The 23,371-nt window shown below is 38.3% G+C and overlaps 1 protein-coding gene across 1 annotated transcript in view; it reads right to left on the bottom strand.

The window, feature by feature from the left end:
• Window positions 1–6,921: 6,921 nt before the first annotated feature.
• LOC124607028 (zinc transporter ZIP13 homolog) overlaps window positions 6,922–23,371 on the bottom strand; it is a 195,475-nt gene continuing 179,025 nt past the window's right edge. The window contains exons 4-5 of the mRNA XM_047139193.1: window positions 19,123–19,399; window positions 6,922–8,469 (exon numbers count right to left, since the gene is read on the bottom strand). Of these exons, the coding sequence (XP_046995149.1) occupies window positions 8,291–8,469; window positions 19,123–19,399 (456 nt within the window). The 3' untranslated portion in view covers window positions 6,922–8,290. The remainder of the gene's footprint in view (window positions 8,470–19,122; window positions 19,400–23,371) is intronic.

Below are 23,371 nucleotides of genomic sequence, written 5' to 3'. Positions count from 1 at the left end.
AGTCAATTGATCTCAGTAGGAAAATTGTTCCAGATTCCTCAATAAACTTTTACATTTATAACCGAAAGCTTCATGAGAAAAGAGGCACTGAGGTTTTTTAGAAACTTCCCCAAAACAGAAGTGTTGCTACTATTAGACTATGTCTATAGCAAAAGCACTGGAGGTCTGGAAACATTCTAGGACAGGGAACCACTACATTATTAAAAGAATACAAGAGCTTACAGAATGTAGAAACTGCAATCGGACAACAGTAGTAGTAGTATGGATTTAACTACAGCAGTACAGTGGAACTTTGCTTAATGAGCACTTCCAATAATGCGCAATTTGCGTAACAAGCAAAACAAATTGTACAGAAATGACTTGCTTAATGAGCGATGTTTCACATAAGAAGTGATGACAATTTAGTGAGATCTCACCAGCCATTCAGGTGGGGAAATGTTCATATTGTTGAACACTTTTCACTGTCAGCAACGGCAATTTCTTTAGTATGTACTGCAGTCTGGGTTCAGTGCTCTTTCTGCTACCATTTCTCTAAACTTGTGTTCACACAGTGGTTTTTTGCATGCAAATTTTATAAACTTCATAGAAATGTCCTCGAATATAAAGTTTGAACAAGACAACCATAAGTGGAAGAAAATGACATTAGAAATGAAATGTAAAATCACTGAAAAACGCAAACATGGTGTGAGAATTGCTGATTTAGCACACACATACAATTGGTCTACATCAAATATTTGCACTATCCTTAAGAACAAGGACAAGATTAAAGAGGTAGATGCTTCAAAGGGAATGACAAGACTAAAGAAACGTTTCAAATTCTGGAGGGCACCAAAATATTGCTCCTTATATGGATAAATGGAAAGCAATTGTAAGGTGACACTATTAAAGAGATCATCAATTGTGAGAAGGCAAGAATGATTTTCACCGACCTGATTAAGAAGACACCAGGATCATCAGCGACCGAAGAAGTGTTTAAGGGAAGCCATGGCCGGTTTGAGAATTTTAAGAGAAGAACCAGCATCCACAGCACTGTGAGGTATGGCTATGCAACCAGCTCTGACACAAAGGCAGCAGAGAACTTCATCAGCAACTTCAAGATGCTTGTAGATTCTGAGGGTAATCTGCCGCAACAGGTTTTTAATTGCGACAAGACATGCCTATTCTGGAAAAAGATGCCGAAGCCTACCTTTCATAACAGCAGAGGAGAGTGCATTCCCTGGTCACAAGCCAATGAAAGACCATCTCTCACATCTATTCTGTGCCAATGCAAGCAGCAATTTGAAAATTAAACCACTGCTTGTTTACCATTCAGAAACTCCATGAGCCTTCAAGAAGTGTAAAGTCCAGAAGTGCAGGTTAAATGTATTGTGCAGGTCCAACAACGAGGCTTGGGTGACATGATATTTTTTGTGACTGGATCAATGAAGTGTTTGGTCCTTCGGTGAAAACATATTTGCTTGAGATGAATCTGCCATTCCATGTCTTGCTTATTATGGACAATGCTCCTGCCCAATCTCCAAGACCACCTCCTTGAAGAAGTTCAGTTCATCAAGATCCAATTTCTGCCTCCCAACACTACTCCGTTACTCCAGTCAATGGACCAGCAGATTATTTTTAACTTTAAGAAGCTCTACACTAAAGCACTCTTTGAGCATTGCTTTGAGTTGATTGATGCTACCAGTCTCACTCTCCAAGAGTTTTGGAGCATCAGTTTTGGAACACAGTTCAACATCGTTGCCTATGTCAAGATGATCATAAAGGCATGGGAAGAGATTATCAAGAGAACACTCACTTCTGCTTGGAAGAAGCGTTGGCTGGTGTGCATTGTTGAATATGACTCCGAGGCATTTGAGTCAATACCTGTGGCATCTGTAGTCATTGAGATTGCCTCTTTGGCCAACAGCATATGACTAGATCTGGATAACAATGATATTGATGAGCTTGTGGAAGATCACAGCCAAGAAATGACCACCAAAGAGCTTATATAGATGCAGCGTGTTTCACAGCAGGAAGCTGTGGAGAGCAGTTCTTCAGAGGGGGAGAAGGAGGAGGCAGCGGTAACAGCAAAGCAGCAATCTTCTGGCACAATAAGAGAAATTGTGAAAGCATGGGAATTGGTTGCATCATACACTGAAAATCACCACCCCAATAAAGCAGTGGCTATGTGCATTACAAATTTATTTGACAATAATGCTGTGTCGCGTTTTTGCAGAGTGTTGAAGCACTGGCAGAAACAAATAATTATAGACAGCTTTCTAAAAAAAATGAATAATAAAGCACATAATACCGTATGTATAATTTTCTTTGAATTTTCTTTTAGTACTTTTTTTGCGTGGAACGCATTATTGTATTTTACATTAATTTATATGGGACAAATTGTTTCATTTAACAAGTGTGGCACTACGAGTAAGATTCTGGATTGAATTATGCTTGCTATGTGAGGTTCCACAGTATAACCAATAAAGAGAAGCAGACCCGCTGGCAAAGGAAGCAATTTCTAAGAGGTTATGTCTTTATACAATGCTTCTGCCTGGCTTTGAAACTCATGATCAAGTGGCAAAAACAAAGAATCATTAATGATGTGCACCTGTGTTTTCTGCCAAGTTGTTTCCATTTTCTGCTCAATAGTTCTGCGACTGACCCAGTCACCATTATCTACAGGTGCTGTGAGTTTTGCTGTTACTTGTGCTGACTTCCTTTAGCTCCACCAGGCTGGAGGATAAAATGGAAACAAGACCTCAGCAGAACACCCAGAAGCACACCATTAATCAATCATGGCAAGAAAATGTGAGACATGAAAGATCATGTTCGAAGAAGGTGCTACCCAGATGGACAACCTATCATCCACAACAAAATCCTGTTTAAAGATCATGATTTATCAAGACTAATCATCACTATGATATGCGGGATGATATTTGAGTTGGGTGTTTTCTGCCTCCCCTGTGTGGAATGAACATCAATGAACGCCTTTTTGTAACTGTGACAATGAGATGGTTGGAGATCTAAGCCGCCTGTTGTTTTCTTGTAAGTTTTACTGTTCAAATTTGAGAGTAATTAAATTAACAACACCTTGGGAGATGGTATTCTGTACTATTTTAACATGTGTTTCCAATCATATGTGTTTTAACATATATTAGTGTCAGTTGAGCATTCTAGCTGATTCGCTGCAAGATGTTTGTTCAGAATGCTTGATATGAAAAATTTATTGTAACTCATTCATAAACGAGCAATTATTATAATGTGCAGCTGTCAACTGCCAAATAGGATGATTGTAAGGTTCTCACTGACCAAATGTCAGTGAAATAATGAAAAGTGATACTGAGTGCTTTTGGTAATGCCAAAGGGTGGGATCAACAGGTTATGCACATGAGAAGAAAATCATCAGAAAACATATTGTCGAAACCTCCTGCTGAAGTTACTGAAGGCTGCCAATACCAAGTATCATTGAATGCGTGGGCAATTGTACTTTGTCCCCCCCCCCCCCCCCCCCCACACACACACACACACAATATGCTTATGACATGGGGCTTGGTGCTTTCTTCCTCTTTCCTCGAGTGAAGAAAACATTACGTGACAGATACTTCCAGAACGATGAGTATGTGATTTTTCAGGTGCAACATTTCCCAAACTGTCAAAATGCAGATTTTTACAACCAAGGTCTCCTCTATGTTATCCATCACTGGGAACAATGTGTCTCATTGTAGTGTGAATGCCAAGAGGACAAAGAGCCATCAAGTGTCATGGTCTTGGCAATGGCTCTGAGCACTATGGGACTTAACATCTATGGTCATCAGTCCCCTAGAACTTAGAACTACTTAAACCTAACTAACCTAAGGACAGCACACAACACCCAGCCATCACGAGGCAGAGAAAATCCCCGACCCCGCCGGGAATCGAACCCGGGAACCCGGGCGTGGGAAGCGAGAACGCTACCGCACGACCACGAGATGCGGGTCATGGTCTTGACTTGATTTTTTTGCAGTGGTAATTCAAACTTTACGACTATTCCTTCTAGCCAAGCATGTTTATTTGAGTGCTTCTTTTGTGTTTGTTAGCTCCAAAGGAGGACATTGTCTGACAGCTTGGAAAACTTTGAATTTTATGTGCCAGCCAGACATTTAGTATTTCAATTATATGATGTGTGGCTGTCTTTACCCCTATCATTAATGTATGCAAGGATGTACAGGGTGTACGTCAAGTCCAGGAACACTTTCAATTATTTATTGCACAAGAACCATACATTGTACAGATACCCATACATATGTCATTTTTGAAGAGGAACCCTGAAAGTCCCCATGTATATCCCCACAGCGTGGTTTGGTAATTTGCTGATAGTCAGCACTAGTCACAAAAATGGAGAGTTCAAGTGCAGCGTGAGCTGTTTCACGAAATTGGCTCCCCGATCACCAGATCTCCCTCCATGTGACTTTTTTCTGTGGGGGCACATTAAAGATCTACCACTTGATGTAGCAGAGCTCCAGGAGAGAATACGGGAAGCGATTGCCACAGTCAACAATGCCATGGTGGGACAGGTATGGCAAGATTTCGACTACAGTATTGACGTCTGCCATGTCACTCATGGTTCGCATATCGAATGTTTGTAAAAAAAACTTTCAGAGTTTCAAAATGCAATATGTATGACATCTGTACAATGTTTAGTTCTTGTGCAATAAATAATTGAAAGTGTTCCCGGACTTTATGTACACCCTGTATTTCTGAAATATTTCTGGGTATAATGCACCAACTGACCAACACTGATTGAAATACTATCACGCATGGTGTGAACCCAGATTCATAAAAGTTGCAATGTTGAGTAAAATGTTTGAAGAAAAAAACAATGAAAATATCTTCATAAAGGAGTTACTTAAAGTCTGCCATTGTTTCACATATCAGAACAATTATCCAAGTAGTATGAAGACAATAATGTACAAGGTTACCTTCATTCTACAGCTAATAATGTAACAGAGAGAATATTTAGTCCTTAAGTTACTCCGACTTCAATTAGTTTTCTTGAAGAAAATATACCATTATTTTCATTTAATACAAATCGATTTGATGTGGGTTACAGTCACACTCAGAAACAAAAGAAGAGACCAGGTGATCAAAATAAAAGATATGCAAAATGCTTACAAACTCGCTACGCAGAATGCTGATGGTTCCATAGTACTGAATATTGGCTACTTGTATTATATAAAAGGAATCATTTACAACTTGAGAAGCCATTCCCCTCAAGACTGTTGCACCAACTATGATATCATTCTGCATAAAAGAATATCTTTCTAGAACTGACTGACTTGAGCTGTTTTCTCATATGAAGAAAATTTGTAATACTGTAAGTAAAATTTACATCTTGTAGGAACAGCATGTGGAACATCATTACTCTCTCAGAAAAAGAAATGTACAAAGAATGAAAAGAACATAATCTCACTGGACAAAAAATTAGCCACTCCAGTGCATGCAAGGATGAATCGTTAAAACATTTACAGATGGGGCAGTGGTCACGTCACATGCTCAACCGTACATGCACTGCCACAATTTGTGCATAAGGCAGCAGTGATCAGTGAGTCATATAGGTTTCACATGGACATTGTATGGAAACATGAGTAAATGTGAGAGGGTTACAGAGCAGCACAAAGGGGCAATTGTGTTTGGCTGCCAATGGCCACACGGTGTGTCAAGTTGTTGGATTTGTTGGCTTTTGTGGCAAACTGTTCAACACGATTAAAGCAGTGGTATAACAAATGCGGCCACAAAACACATTGGAACTGTGGCTGTAAAATGACACAGACTGAGGGGTACTAGAGAAATATTCCACAGCTTGTGAATCAAAATCGCTTCCAAGCTTGACAGGAACTGCTGCAGGCAGTGGATGAAGGTCCATCCCAACCCGTTGGCAGAAAACATTGGGGCAGGAATGACACGCAATGAACATTTGGGGTTGGTCACCTTGAAAAAGACCACTGCTCATACAGGCAAGTAAAGACAACAGCACAGGACTGGAAGAATATGTGACTCATTTTTTGAACACTCCCCACTATTACATCTTGACTGACCTGCATAATCACCTGACTTGAACCTCACAGAAAACCTGTGGGGCACGATGGAACACCAGGTAAAACACAGCATCCCTGAAATTTGGTGGATTTCTGTTATCAAATCCTCAGCAATACCTGGATGTGGCATACCTGCAGAACCTCCTGGACACTTCCTACCCGAATCCAGCCAGTTATCAAACTACAGGGGTGGAATTACTCAGTATTAAATAATGCTTCTAATGATTTCTCTAGGGGTGACTAATTTTTTGTCCCATGAGCTTATGTACCTCATGTGTCTGAATTAGTCTCTCTGAATCTGTTTAGTAATAAGTAATTAATACTTGCAAAACAAGTTTTTTAACTATATCTTCACTACCAAGGCCACTGTAGAAGAAACATTGAGTAGAATGCTGACTAGTAAATACACATGCATTTATTAATCATATTTGAATATCCTGTAAATAAGACATCCTACCAATGGTGTTAAGTCAACAGAAGAAATTTAAAATAATTAGAAGAGCATTTTCTTTGTTTTATGCCGCAAACAAGTTTTGTCTTTCTGGCATATTGTCAGTTACACAATATGATTTCTTTACAAATAAAGTATATTTGATTGCTAATAGTCCCTGACTAGGAAACGATTTTTAATTATGGAATAAGCGATAACAAGACACCAAGCAAGGAAACACACAAAGATAAAATATAATTTCTGGAAGTTTAAGGACAGACAATTAATACTAAAACTGTAATGAAACAGTCACAATGTGTCCACCTTTAATTCACTTACTGTTAATAGTATATGGCATCACGCAAAATGGTGAAATTAAAGGAAGTAGCAAGGTTAATAAAAATAAATCAAAAGGGGTAGGTATAATGTAGACTCAAATATTTTCAATAAAATTTATATATTTTATATCTTACACAAAAATATTTTTTCATTTGTATTTACAATTAACCTGGTCAAAATGTACAAAACTCTAATGGGAGTTTATCTGTGATGTCACTCAGTTTCGAACACACTTGTGACTGGGTGCACATCGTCTACTAATTACAGCTTAACAACATTCTGACTAGTTGATATATCATTTTGTTAAAGCTATAAAGTTTCTGAGGACAGTGTGGAAAACACTGTGCCTTATAGTGAAATATTGTGTGTGTCAGAACATACAAAAATTACACTATCATAACGAACGTTAACTACTGAGGAAAAAGACATTTAAAAAGACTGAAAAATTAATGTTTATACATAAATAATCTCTCATGTCCTCATTTAGCTAACACTACTATTATTATTATTCATAACACGGTTTTAGAATGGAAGGATAAAAGCATTCTGCTGCAAAATTAATTTGAAATGTAAAACTTATCTACAGTAACGGCAAAAACATATTTTGTAAACAGCAATCACTTCTATTTTAGGAATCTGTAAACATCCTCTATCATTGTCATTCTACAACAAAAACAAGTAAGTACATTAGCTTTCAAATTTTTCAACGAAAGAAGCTATGACGTAGGTCCACAAAATTTTGAAATCAGAATAAAGGGATTTTAAAAACTGGTAACTGCATCCAACAATGTGTGTATTAGTGCAACATGAATTTACAGTTACAATACCGTTCATTGATATCAACACTCTCCATCAAATGAGGTATGTTGTGCATTATATAGAACAATGGCATTGTGGTAGACGCTGTCACGATGATGCAGACCACTTTGTCCAAAAAACTGAACTATTATGTGACGGCAGTGAAAATGAAGATTTGTAAATAAATTTTAGTCCAAAAAGCAGCAAATACTTCAGTCATAATCAACTATAATTACAGCTTTCTGCACAACTGGAAACAACTAAGTAATGATAATGTTTCAAGGACTTTGTGTTACATTTAACACATTAATGAAAGGAACTTCAAATATTAAGAAGCACCACTTTGTGTAATATGACAATGTTCACATCAGCTAATAAAAAATAAACATCAGACAACGAACTGAAAAAAAATTAGAAGATATTACATCACTTTTTTCCAGTTCCCAAGTCACCTGATATAAAACTTACAGAAAAGGAATTTAACACATTATGGTATCAAATCCAATTAACTCTGTTACGTGAACTTATATTCCATACTTTCTTTTACTGATATGATGTAGCTGCACCAACAAGCTCTCTTTTTCCTTTTAGTGTCAAAAACCTGCGAAGTCACAATGACATACTTCAAAATAATATTACGTCTTCTGCATTGTGCTGCCAAATGCACTTTTTAATCTTCAACTACTAAGCCTAGAAGTGCCATAATTGCTATACCAAACAGAAGTGACATAAGCTGCATTAAGGAGTCCTTTGGATTCTCTTCTTTCAGTAAATCTGGTAATACTGTTACCAAGGCAATGTGAAGAAACCCTCCTGCAGTGAATGGATGAATCCAAGACGTTTTTGCCTCTGAAAAACAAATATTCACACATGAATAAGAAATAGAGAATTAGTTAGATGACAGGCAGTAATCCTGTGTTAAATATATGTTTTGGTGACAAAACACACACACACACACACACACACACACACACACACACACACACACACACACACACACCACAAATTATAATTTTAAAAAAACTGTAGTAAGGCACCTTAAGGTGTGTGGCTGACTGTTTTTCAGGTTGTTGTTGTGGTCTTCAGTCCTGAGACTGGTTTGATGCAACTCTCCATGCTACTCTATCCTGTGCCAGCTTCTCATCTCCCAGTACCTACTGCAACCTACATCCTTCTGAATCTGCTTAGCGTATTCATCTCTTGGTTCCCTCTACGATTTTTACCCTCCACGCTGCCCTTCAATACTAAGCTGGTGATCCCTTGATGCCTCAGAACTTGTCCTACCAACCGATCCCTTCTTCTGGTCAAGTTGTGCCACAAACTCCTCTTCTCCCCAATCCTATTCAATACTTCCTCATTAGTTATGTGATCTACCCATCTAATCTTCAGCATTCTTCTGTAGTACCACATTTCGAAAGCTTCTATTCTCTTCTTGTCCAAACTATTTATCGTCCATGTTTCACTTCCATACATGGCTACACTCCATACAAATACTTTCAGAAATGACTTCCTGACACTTAAATCTATACTCGATGTTAACAAATTTCTCTTCTTCAGAAACGCTTTCCTTGCCATTGCCAGTCTACATTTTATATCCTCTCTACTTCGACCATCATCAGTTATTTTGCTCCCCAAATATCAAAACTCTTACTACTTTAAGTGTCTCATTTCCTAATCTAATTCCCTCAGCATAACCCGATTTAATTCGACTACATTCCATTATCCTCGTTTTGCTTTTGTTGACGTTCATCTTATACCCTCCTTTCAAGACGCTATCCATTCCATTCAACTGCTCTTCCAAGTCCTTTGCTGTCTCTGACAGAATTACAATGTCATCGGCAAACCTCAAAGTTTTTATTTCTTCTCCATGGATTTTAATACCTACTCCGAATTTTTCTTTTGTTTCCTTTACTGCTTGCTCAATATACAGATTGAACAACATCGGGGAGAGGCTACAACCCTGTCTTACTCCCTTCCCAACCACTGCTTCCCTTTCATGTCCCTCGACTCTTATAACTGCCATCTGGTTTCTGTACAAATTGTAAATAGCCTTTCGCTCCCCGTATTTTACCCCTGCCACCTTTAAAATTTGAAAGACAGTATTCCAGTCAACATTGTAAAAAGCTTTCTCTAAGTCTACAAATGCTAGAAACGTAGGTTTGCCTTTCCTTAATCTTTCTTCTAAGATAAGTCGTAAGGTCAGTATTGCCTCACGTGTTCCAGTATTTCTACGGAATCCAAACTGATCTTCCCCAAGGTCGGCTTCTACTAGTTTTTCCCTTTGTCTGTAAAGAATTCGTGTTAGTATTTTGCAGCTGTGGCTTATTAAACTGATAGTTCGGTAATTTTCACATCTGTCAACACCTGCTTTCTTTGGGATTGGAATTATTATATTCTTCTTGAAGTCTGAGGGTATTTTTCCTGTTTCATACATCTTGCTCACCAGATGGTAGAGTTTTGTCAGGACTGGCTCTCGCAAGGCCGTCAGTAGTTCCAATGGAATGTTGTCTACTCCGGGGGCCTTGTTTCGACTCAGGTCTTTCAGTGCTCTGTCAAACTCTTCACGCAGTATCGTATCTCCCATTTCATCTTCATCTACATCCTCTTCCATTTCCATAATATTGTCCTCAAGTACATCGCCCTTGTATAGACCCTCTATATACTCCTTCCACCTTTCTGCTTTCCCTTCTTTGCTTAGAACTGGGTTTCCATCTGAGCTCTTGATGTTCATACAAGTGGTTCTCTTTTCTCCAAAGGTCTCTTTAATTTTCCTGTAGGCAGTATCTATCTTACCCCTAATGAGATAAGCCTCTACATCCTTACATTTGTCCTCTAGCCATCCCTGCTTAGCCATTTTGCACTTCCTGTCGACCTCATTTTTGAGACGTTTGTATTCCTTTTTGCTTGCTTCATTTACTGCATTTTTATATTTTCTCCTTTCATCAATTAAATTCAATATTTCTTCTGTTACCCAAGGATTTCTACTAGCCCTCGTCTTTTTACCTAGTTGATCCTCTGCTGCCTTCACTACTTCATCCCTCAAAGCTACCCATTCTTCTTCTACAGTATTTCTTTCCCCCATTCCTGTCAATTGTTCACTTATGCTCTCCCTGAAACTCTGTACAACCTATGGTTCTTTCAGTTTATCCAGGTCCCATCTCCTTAAGTTCCCACCTTTTTGCAGTTTCTTCAGTTTTAATCTACAGGTCATAACCAATAGATTGTGGTCAGAGTCCACATCTGCCCCTGGAAATGTCTTACACTTTAAAACCTGGTTCCTAAATCTCTGTCTTACCATTATATAATCTATCTGATACCTTTTAGTATCTCCAGGGTTCTTCCATGTATACAACCTTCTTTCATGATTCTTAAACCAAGTGTTAGCTATGATTCAGTTGTGCTCTGTGCAGAATTCTACCAGGTGGCTTCCTCTTTCATTTCTTAGGCCCAATCCATATTCACCTACTAAGTTTCCTTCTCTCCCTTTTCCTACTACCGAATTCCAGTCACCTATGACTATTAAATTTTCGTCACCTTTCACTACCTGAATAATTTCTTTTATTTCATCATACATTTCTTCAATTTCTTCGTCATCTGCAGAGCTAGTTGGCATATAAACTTGTACTACTGTAGTAGGTGTGGGCTTTGTATCTATCTTGGCCACAATAATGCGTTCACTATGCTGTTTGTAGTAGCTTACCCGCATTCCTATTTTCCTATTCATTATTAAACCTACTCCTGCATTACCCCTATTTGATTTTGTGTTTATAACCCTGTAGTCACCTGACCAGGAGTCTTGTTCCTCCTGCCACCGAACTTCACTAATTCCCACTATATCTAACTTTAACCTATCCATTTCCCTTTTTAAATTTTCTAACCTACCTGCCCGATTAAGTGATCTGACATTCCATGCTCCGATCCGTAGAATGCCAGTTTTCTTTCTCCTGATAACGACATCCTCTTGAGTAGTCCCCGCCCGGAGATCCGAATGGGGGACTATTTCACCTCCGGAATATTTTACCCAAGAGGACGCCATCATCATTTAATCATACAGTCAACCTGCATGCCCTCGGGAAAAATTACAGCCGTAGTTTCCCCTTGCTTTCAGCCGTTCGCAGTACCAGCACAGCAAGGCCATTTTGGTTATTGTTACAAGGCCAGGTCATTCAATCATCCAGACTGTTGCCCTTGCAACTACTGAAAAGGCTGGTGCCCCTCTTCAGGAACCACACGTTTGTCTGGCCTCTCAACAGATACCCCTCTGTTGTGGTTGCACCTACGGTATGGCTATCTGTATCGCTGAGGCACGTAAGCCTCCCCACCAACAGCAAGGTCCATGGTTCATGGGGGGAGGAACCAATATTAATACCCCTCCCCTGGCTTTTCCCCTCTTCCATTCACAAACGGTGTGCAGGAATAACAACTGTTAATTGGTCTTATGAGTTCTTATTTTCCCGTCTTGGTCATTTCACAAGAAGTATTTTGGAGGAAATAATATGTTGCCTGACACTTCTTGGAACATAAACCTCATCATGATGCACACCACCTGTCTCTTAGTGTCTGTTACTGGAGTTTGTTGATTTTCTCTGTAACACCTTTAAACCCACTAAACAATGCCCTGATAAAACAAGTCACTCTTTGTTGGATTTTCTCTCTCTCTTCCATTAATCCAATTTTGTAAGTTTCAATACTGATGAGAAAAACTTAAGAACTGGTTGCACCAGTGTTTTGCAAGTCACTTCTTTCATGTATGAATTGCATTTCTTCAATATTCACCCAAAAAGTCTAGGCCTGCCACTTGCTTATCCTACAAATTGTTCAATTTTGTCATTTCACTTGTTCAATTTTGTCATTTCACTTCAGGACACTCCAGACTGTTACCAGGTATTTTACAGCTGTTGCTGTTTCCAGTGACTTCTCACCGGGAGTTTAATCAAACAGTAATGGATCTCTTCATCACTTATATACAATAAATTACATTTCTTTACATTCAGATTCAACTGCCAGTCCCTCCACCAGCTGTCAATATTCTGCACATCTTCTTTCACTTCACTACAGTCACAGACAAAAAATATCTTTCAAATTACAATTAGTGCTATATCTGATGTATCTTTTCATTAGCATCCCTTAGATGCAACAATCATAAAAAAAAGGTTGTCCTACAATCGTATTATCAAACATGGTGACTATATGAGACATTTGAAACATACACTTACATTAGCAGTTTCTGTCTTCTGTATTCAAACAACCAATGAATTAATAGCAACAAAAACACTAATCACTGAACTTCACTACAGTTTCATTTCTTTGAGTCTGTAGGTATCCCTTATCTAACTGTGATGATAAACGCTTAACTCTTACTGAAAATTTACCACAAATAAGTAGATGGGGGACCTGGGACTAATTAACTGAAAATTTACCACAAATAAGTAGATGGGGGACCTGGGACTAATTAAAGAGTCTGTCATTATACCTAAAATGCAAATGTCAAGCAGTGTGATATACAAACAGTGCTAGGTAAATAGTGAAGTACTTCGTAATGATGAACTGCAAAAACATATCCCACTCATTCATTTAGCATGTAGGTAACATTTCCTAGCAGGCTTTGAAATCTTTGAAATTTTTTTTACTTCTAAAAACAGTGTAGAAGAAGAAATTTATGAACCAAGTTGACGAGAGAAATTCTGTCTAAAAGTAAACTAAAATTTCTTATTATTTTCCCATCAGTAACATTTTGATGGAGATAGCTTGATTTACTATATCAGCATAAAATCCTCTCCATAACTAGTGTTAATAAACTATATTTAGCTCCATACTACAAATATTACAATATGCATTCTCTTGTTCATAACATTTTCTGCTCATTTTTGATTATCCTTCCATAGAAAAGTTTTCAGACCCGTTCGTTTTTTCCTATGTTTTCTTAACTCCTAAAGAACTTACCATCACTTTTGAAAATGCAATTTCTCACGTATTTCTATCACCCAAAAGCCCAGGGACACCCGAGTATTGTCAGTGATCATAAACTTGACCAAGGCATAGGGAAAGGCTCCACCTAGAGAAAAGCTCCACGCAAGCAGTTACATGAAGAACAGAGCCTCTTCTATCAGGCAGCCTAATGTAGTGCTCTCATGATGTTTTCGAAACAAGAAGAACAGAGTTAGATAAAAACTGAATATGCCACAGGATGTACAGTGCAACAATATCATGATACTTTTAAGAGTCTGTGTGCTTACAGAGCAGTGACAAGGTGGGTAAAAACTACCAATTGTCAACACCAAAACATGACAAATGTTTGTTGGCCAGTGAAGTAAAATTGTCTGTTCTTACTGTGTTAGTAAGAGCTGTCTTGAAAATCAGGATTAGTGTTTACTACTGTGCTTCACATTATGGAGGAACTCCTGGGCACACGAGAAACTGCGTTATAATGTGTTCCACACAGTTAGACAGGAATAGAGAATTAGCTATGACACACTGCTTACTCATGCCACTTGAAATATTATGAATATGACAGAGGTTTTCTTTTGCTCTGTCATCGTGCTGGGTGAGTCATAGACCAAATTGTACAATCCCATAAAATTCCCATAAACCAAATGGCAGCATTTTGGATTACCATGACAATCGATAGTTTTACAGAATCCTACAAAATAATGTGAAAATTACAGCTATTCTCATGTGCATCTGTGACGGTGTTACCCCTCACACACCCCATTCATCAAAGGCAGACTATCATTGCTCCCCACAGATTATACACAATGCTGGTGTCTACTTTTAAGGGATAGTAAAACTATTTTGTACCAGTCGTATGTGTACACGTCCAAATATAAAACTGTAAGGAAAATGATATGAACAGAGTTCATCTCTGAAGAACTGCACGATTACCATAAAAGTGCCTTTTGCCAGACCACAGACTGAAGCAGGAGAAGTTGCTAGTTCCAGCTTATATGATGTTGAGCTCATGGGGGGAAAAACACATCATTTCAGCATACAAACCACCTAACATACCATTCCCGTTTATTAATCTCAGACCTTTGAATCCACCTGATACCAACATAATGATAACAGACTTCAACAACAACAATGAAGCAGAGGGATAGTCTGGAACTGATGAGAAGTGCAAAAGCATTTAAAAATGGTAGAGGAAAGTAAATTTGTATTGCTCCATGCTGGTGAATTCCACTTACTCTTAACAGTGCAACATGGAAAACGTTGCTATAACTCTGACTAAATTGTGGTTTCTGATAACTTGCCAACAAATTGCCAAACCAATAGGTGACTCTACCCTAACACACAAAACAGACTCATTATTTGCCATGATGTTGGCTCATTTAAGAATGTCAACTGGTCCATTCACAAGAAGATACAACATCTAGAAAGTAAATTGGGTTAAGTTTCCTATAGAGCTTGATACCTCTACAACAAATATCAAACAATTTCCACATAACTACAGACATCTTATGAAAGCTGTTCAACAATCAGCATGGCACGACACATTATTCAAACATGGCATTCTCGCCTAATCTCTTGAAAAATACCACTTTTAATCACATAAATTTTAGCCTATCAATTGCTACACTGTAGCAGAGCAGACAGATGGTTTCTTTCCAATACACTCAATTAAATTTAGATGCCATAAATGTGAACAGCATTAAGCAACAGAGTGATAGTTTACTGTTAATACAGTACACAAATTAACTTTTTATAATTTCCTTATCTTTTATTAATGTAGACCATGACTCGTTCCACATCCCTAAAGGTTCTCTTTCTTGATTGGATATCCCGAACAAGGCAAATGAATGAAGTTAGAAGGGAAACTGGGCATCACCTTAAATGGATCCATACTACCAAACAGAGACAACCTTCCTAGTTATCACCTTTGATAAGTCTGTACCTTCAAGAACCACAGACAAAATTAACAGAAGGCCGAGACAAAAAAGAACTTACTTGCTACACTAGTCAATAACTGATGTGGTGCAAGTACTGCAGTCATGTGGACTTCATATTCTTGTGTTGTGTTGTTAATTAACTGAGTAATAAAGCAGAAAAGCTTCTTGCCTATTTCTAAAATAGAAACTCATGAAGAACTAATACGGGAAAACGGAGTTGCTGCATACATTATGACAAAACGTAAGTTCAGAAAGACTGAAACAATTAAATTTTGTAGTGGTCAGCACATAAAAGTGTGTGCTTGTGAATTAATACTGATACATAATTCATTTTTAATTGTAGCTGTATATAGAGCCCCACTGCGAAATTATGATTTTTTATGAGGCACATGAATTCCTTATTATGTTGTCAGACAGCAGCAAGCAGTTAATAGTCTCTGGTGTTTCAATGTAAATTTTCTAAGAGATTCTCATAAGGAAAATTATCTGGAAACATTTGCATCCTGCAATTTGATTTAGGTAACTGGCTTTCCAACACAGGTGGATAAAGACAGTAGGACCCTAATTTACAATGTTTTCTTTGATGAAGCAAGTACACCCAGTAACTGTATACCCAGACACAAATACTCTCTTTGAATATGAAGTGCAGTTAGTCAGGATAAATAAGGCACTGCCTTATGGTAAAGGTACTATTTAGCGAAAATTAGTTAGAATAACTAATGAGTCCAAGACAAACATTTTTCAGTATAGTTTACTAGAGATGACCTCTGATGAGATTTATAATGAACCAAATGTTGACATAAAATTTAATCTCTTCCATGATTAATTCATCTCATTGTTTGAAAATAGCTTCCCCGTAAGCTAACAAAAAGGGCATTAAACAGCCACGTCAGAAAACTGCAGAGTGCTAGATGGATTAAAGTACCTTGTGGAAGGAAAAGGTAAATATCTCTCTTGGTAAGAACATGTAAAACTCCTGTGGCAATTGCACATGGCACAAACAACTCAAATTTGCTAAGCTGAGTTATTAAAAAAATAAGGAACATGCACACCATCTCAGAAATCGATATTTCTACAACAGACTTAAGGCCTTATGGGAAGTAGTAAAATGAGAGACAACACAAGAAGCTACAGCACAGAAACATTCTTTCTAAATGAAATGGAAGGGCTATTAATTATTAGTCTCAGGTAACAAATATGTTAAATCATAATTTCTAAACTGTAGTAAAAGACACAGGTATCAACAGATCAACAGAAAAAGCACAGCGGTGTGTTGAAAAACAACTCTCAAAATTCAATCATATAATATATCATGAACTTCTCCCTGCGAAATTAAGAACATTATCTATTCTCTCAAAAATAAATACACATTCACTCATCACATTTTAGAATAACTAAATGACAAAAAAAGGGCCAGCTGGTATTTTCTGTAAGCTATCTATGGTACAGCCAACCAATTGATAATGTCATATCTAACCAAAGGAATGCTGATAGCTATACTTAATAACTCAACCAATGTAAGCAGGCGAGAGTCTTCTGAATGGGGAGGAATCACTTAAGGGATTCCTAAAGGTCAAATCAATTTCCACTATTGTTTCTTCTTTATGTAAAAACCTTTTGTCTAATATACAACAAGCAGACTTAGTTCTTTTTACTAATGACACTAGCAATGCGATCAGTTCAAATACATACACAGGAACAGAAGAAATGATAAACAACTCTCTTAAAAAGTATTACTGGGTGGTTTTCTGCAAATGTTCCCACTGCCAATTTCAAAAATACACAATATATTTAGTGCTGCACATTCAGAGGTACCACACCAACGATAACTGTAACGCGGCACCAAAAAATATGAGGGCATACTGGAAATGCCTTTGAATTTTGTATGTGAAAACTCTTAAAACTTCTTAAAAATAAAACAGACTTTATTAACATTCTAAATCTTTTTCTTGAAGCCTAGACATGTATTTATCAACATAATCACCCTGGCAACAAACACATTTCTCCCAATGAAAGACCAGTTTATTGATACCGTTACAGTAGAATATTTGACACTGTTGATGCATTCACAGCCTCAACTCTGCTTGCACCATATCATCACTATCAAAGTGAAGTCCTCGAAGGTGTTCTTTAAGTTGTGGAAACAGATGAAAATCAGATGGGGCCAAGCTGGGACTGCATGGAAGATGATCGATGGTGAACCCCAGGAGTCAGAATATGATCGATGGTGAGCCCCAGGAGTCAGAATATGATCAATGGTGAGACCCAGGAGTCAGAATATGATCAATGGTGAGACCCAGGAGTCAGAATATGATCAATGGTGAGCCCCAGGAGTCAGAATATGATCAATGGTGAGCCCCAGGAGTCAGAATATGATCAATGGTGAGCCCCAGGAGTCAGAATATGATCAATGGTGAGCCCCAGGAGTCAGAATATGATCAATGGTGAGCCCCAGGAGTCAGAATATGATCAATGGTGAGCCCCAGGAGTCAGAATATGATCAATGGTGAGTCCCAGGAGTCAGAATATGATCAATGGTGAGCCCCAGGAGTCAGATTGCTGTAATGTCATAGCACTTACGTGTGGTCTGGCATTGTCATGCTGATAGAGAGCCGATTCAAGTGTGGATTAACTCTTGAAATTCATGCTTTCAGCTTCCTCATACATGATGCAGTTAATAAAGGCTTGATTATAGCCAGCAGTTACATGTGAATGTACACTACAATAGTTATGTAACTAAGAAGAGGCTTGCAGAGGAAAAAATAGTGAAGAGAACCAAGCTTCTGACATAACACCACAACAACGATATCATAACTCCAGATATGAAAAAAATATATGACGAACACCCATGAGCTTACACTATCACAAAAAAAGACCAATATAAACAAATTTTTGTGGAGATGAGTGACTGGATGAAACCTGCCAAAGACATCACTCCAGGATATTATAACTGCTGTTCCTTAATAAATTGAGGACTGGCATGGGCAGATCAAAATATAATTCAGTTACATGGCGTATACTATGATGTGGAGCCATTGTGAGAATGGGGAAAACTTAATCAATATCAGATGTTTCAAAATGACATCCAAATGCAGTGAAGTACATTATCAAGGTGGACCTACTTCTACTGACTGAAAGAGAGTCTTAAAGTTAGTGAGTGTGCAGCTTAATGTTCTGTTAAATTAAGTTTTTAAGCATACTAGTGAAGCTAACAACCAGACCTGAGAACTGTTATGTCACAGTTACTTTATCTAGCTACTTAGACTTTAGTTTTGATTTTCATTTTGTTGATAACAGTAAACAATAGCTATGAAATTAATACAGCAACAGAATGAATTTAAAAAATAGAAATATTTTATATTCCCACTAGAAGTACCTTCTGCAGATGTTTGACAAATTTTTATGACATATGACCTAGACACTGCAAGCACATTTTCTGTTGTCGCACTATGTTGTATGCAACAGATGCTTGAGAAACAGAGGTAAAATGTGTTTTCTTTTGTAACAGTTAAGACTTTCACCAAACGACCTACCCAACTCACAAGAAATACCTTGCTGTCAGTAATCAAAATACATAAAACAGGTTTATCAATATAATATACAAAAGTGTGCATACCAACTGTGTTTGATGCTCCACTGAGTAATATTGCTGTCATTGACCCAACAACACCAGCACCAGCTGTGTACACCTGGGCTTTTGCAGCATCCCATCGTGAGAAACCCGAACGCAGCAAGATTGCAAAGTCACCCACTTCATGAGGGATTTCATGGAGCAATATTGCAAATGTTGTAAGTGCACCATGAGGTAAGGACACCATGAAACTACCACCAACTGCTAAGCCATGAGTGAAGTTGTCGAATGCATTAGCCAGCAGATTCAGGTAGCCACTCACCTATTCAAAAGAAAAACAAACAATTTAGACCTATAGAGAGAATAAATTACTATTCATTAATTGGTGGCACAGCAATAAACATGAGCAAAAAAAGCCAGCTTTCACTAACAGGCTACTTCATCCAGCAAGTAAGTGGAAAGAATGTGAGGAAACACAGCTATTCAGAAATAGGAAAGAAATTATAGTTGGAGCACAAGTTATTTTGTTCATATTTCTTAATTTACTATCACTTAGTAAATATTTGGTTTTAAATTTATTTTAGATTTTTTTTTTCATTTTTTTTCATTGTAGATGTCATTACAGATCCAGGTTTTCTTTTCACTTGTCATGCAAAATTATCATCAAATTCACAGGAACAATTGTAACTTAAATAATGATATAAATATATGTAACTCTGAAAAACACTTCAGTAACTGAGCAAAAATGAAACTTACTACAGTATGTAATCTAAGACGAAGCCGCAACAGGCCTTTTGACTACAGTGTTAAGTGAAGTGAAGACTCTGTAGTTAAACATAACTTTTATTTGCTACTACAAACTTCTACATGATATACATACTCCCTCCTTCTCTTTCCTATAATAACATATTTTGAAGATTAAGGAGAAAAATGTATGGCAATAAAGACAAAACAAGTAAAAACTTTAGTGACTTTCAGTGACATATTGGAATTTTGAATAGTTTTATGAATTTTTTATCCCACTTACAGACAGACACTCATTCTCTAGGGCACACAACTTTCCACTTACACTTTACTTTTGTTTGACTTTTTCCCTAGCACATGAATCAATTTCTTCCTCCATCACTCTTGATAAAGAGGAGGAGAAAAAAGGAACAACTGTACATTCAACACATGGAGTCTTAAGTGAAGCGAACATGGCCTCTGTAAAATTTTAAAAAACTTTTCCCAGTAAAATCCATTTTGATGCTCTTAAGAAATGTATCGTGGCAGCACCAAGATGAGCATATTGAACTTGGCCAGTAGCAATTCGGAGATCTTGATTTCACAAAGGTTTTATGACATGTCTACAAATAAGGTAGTCCAACCTTTTTTGAAGTTTTTGGACAACCTAACATTAAAAATACTGGGCTTCTGGCTGTACTCTATTCATTACGTGTGAATGGAATCAATGACCACTTTTCTTTCCCAAATTCTTTGTAAACAGGCTTGATTCGAAAACATCTATGTGACCTTGGTTGTAGACACATTTTGCTTCTGTAAAGGTGGCACTATCCATTCCAATTTCTTTTTAATATTGTGCTGTGATCTGGTGATTTGTATTTACTCTGCTCAGAGAGTACATCATTTCCAACTATGTGTCTGGAACATTCACAGGAACTCTTGGCAGAACCCTTCATTTTACCTTAAAACTTAATTCACTTAATTTCTTTCCCCAACAGTACATTTTAAGTTCTTATTCTTGTAAGCAGTAAAAGGTACTGATACCTTAAGTGAATAAATTAGCAGTGTATCTAAACTAATGCTCATAAATAAAGGATAATGCTGATACATGATGAAACAACGCTCTGGTGGGTGGTTTGCAGGTTTAAATCACCTTGGGGTATGACCATGGGGTGCATTTGACCTGCGGTCATCGCATGGAGGCACTGGCAGCAGTCCACATACGCAGAAGTGTGTTGGTCAGAGTACGGTGCAGCGACTAAGTGTGCAGAAGTTTTCAGATGTGCTAATGGTGACTGTGTGTTGAAAATGGCTCAAAGAACACACATTGATGACATTACGAGGGATAGAATACTAGGACGACTGGAGACTGGTCAAACACAGCAGGTCATAGCGCGGGCCTTCCGTGTGCCACAAAGAGTGTTCTCAAGATTGTGGCAATGATTCCAGCAGACAGAAAACATCTCCAAGTGCTACAGTACGGGACGTCCACAGTGTACAACACCACAAGAAGACCAATATCTCACTATCAGTGCCCACAGACGGCCATGCAGTACTGCAGGTAGCCTTGCTCGGGACCTTACCACAGCCACTGGAACAGTTGTCTCCAGACACACAGTCTACAGACAACTGAACAGACATGGTTTATTTGCCTGGTGCAAGGTGCAAGGTGCATTCCACTGACCCCTGGTCACACGAGAGCCTGTAAAGCCTGGTGTCAAGAACACAGTACATGGTCATTGGAACAGTGGTCCCAGGTTATGTTCACAGACGAGTCCAGATATAGTCTGAACAGTGATTCTCGCTGGGTTTTCAGCTGGCGTGAACCAGGAACCAGGTACTGACCCCTTAATGTCCTTCAAAGGAACCTGTATGGAGGTTGTGGTTTGATGGTGTGGGGTGGGATTATGATTGGTGCATGTAAATCCCTGCATGTCTTTGACAGAGGAACTGCAACAGGTCAGGTGTATCGGAATGCCATTTTGCACCAGTATGTTCGCCTTTTCAGGGGTGTAGTGGGTCCCACCTTCCTCCTGATGGATGATAACGCACACCCCCAGCGAGCTGCCATCGTGAAGGAGCACCTGAAAACAGAAGATATCAGGCGAATGGAGTGGCCTGCCTGTTATCCAGACCTGAACCCCACTGAGGACGTCTGGGATGCTCTCGGTCAACGTAATGCTGCACGTCTTCAAACCCCTAGGACACATCAGGAGCTCCGACACGCACTGGTGCAAGAAAGGGAGGCTATACCCCAGCAGTGGCTCCACCATCTGATCCAGAGTATGCCAACCCATTGTGCGACCTGTGTACGTATGCATGGTGATCATATCCTGTATTGATGTCGGGGTACATGACCAGGAAACAGTGGCGTTTTGTAGCACGTGTTTCTGGACGGTTTTCTCAGCTCATCACCAATACCGTGGACTTACAGATCTGTGTTGTATTTGTTCCCTATGTGCCTACGCTATTAGCGCCAGTTTTGTGTAGTGCCACATTGTGTGGCACTACAATCTGCAATTATCCTTAATTTATGAGCACGAGTGTAGTTTACACCAAAGGTAGCTTCACTCTTACTGCACATTGATTTAATAGCAAATGGACTGTTCACATTCCTTTGTGCCACAATTAAAGTTGCTTGTGACTAATCAACATGCAACCCATGTTTTTTTGTACTGGTTATACATTTATTTAAAAAGAATATACACTTTAGTTCTTTCTTGTTGTGTCTGACTTGCAACTACCAAATTGCTTCACGCTAATGTTATTACGTGAGAACAAATGCTAATACTTTGATAATAGTGTAACATTTCATTTCATACTCTTCTGGCACAAACTCGTTACTTTTCAGCCTTTACATAAACACATTTGTTTGAGTATGATGCTGACAGTTGTCAGCTTGCTGAATTGTGATTTGAACTATTTATGTGAGAATACATATAGTTTTGACATTTACTAAGCACACTACACAACACGAAATTTTGTCCTAAAACATGTCTTCTGTGAATTACTCATAATTTTATTTGTAATTCATTACATTGTCACTTCAAAATCACAATCAAACCCAAATCCCAAAGCAGGATCATCGATGAAATGCAACACTTAGCAGTGAAAGCACATTCACTACAGACATCAACATACGACTACAACTGACTGAACTCCTGGATGGAGGTTGCAGCTACTAATACAAACACTGAATATTCCAGAATACACAAAAACAAATATTTCTTGAAAAATCCAGAAACGATAAATAGTAGATAGCAGATAACTGCCAGTAGTTGGGTTTGAACTAGTGACCCACAGCACATCAACCAGCGATGCTAATCACTATGCCACACTGCATGCTCCATCACTCACAACAACATAATAGGCCCATAGTGGGCAAAAGTAAGATTCACGTCATGTCCAATGTACATCAACCATGTTATACAGTAATGTCAGAATTCATTTGCCCCACTGTCTTGTGACCAACTGGTGCCATCAATGGTCAGATATAACAAGTGGTTAATGATTGACAAGTACAGGTTCAAATAAAACCAGGTTCAAAAGGCACGAAGGAGATATACATGAA

This window comes from Schistocerca americana, chromosome 3 (assembly GCF_021461395.2).
Source record: "Schistocerca americana isolate TAMUIC-IGC-003095 chromosome 3, iqSchAmer2.1, whole genome shotgun sequence".
Taxonomy (NCBI): domain Eukaryota; kingdom Metazoa; phylum Arthropoda; class Insecta; order Orthoptera; family Acrididae; genus Schistocerca; species Schistocerca americana.
This window is presented reverse-complemented; position numbering and strand designations above follow the sequence as displayed.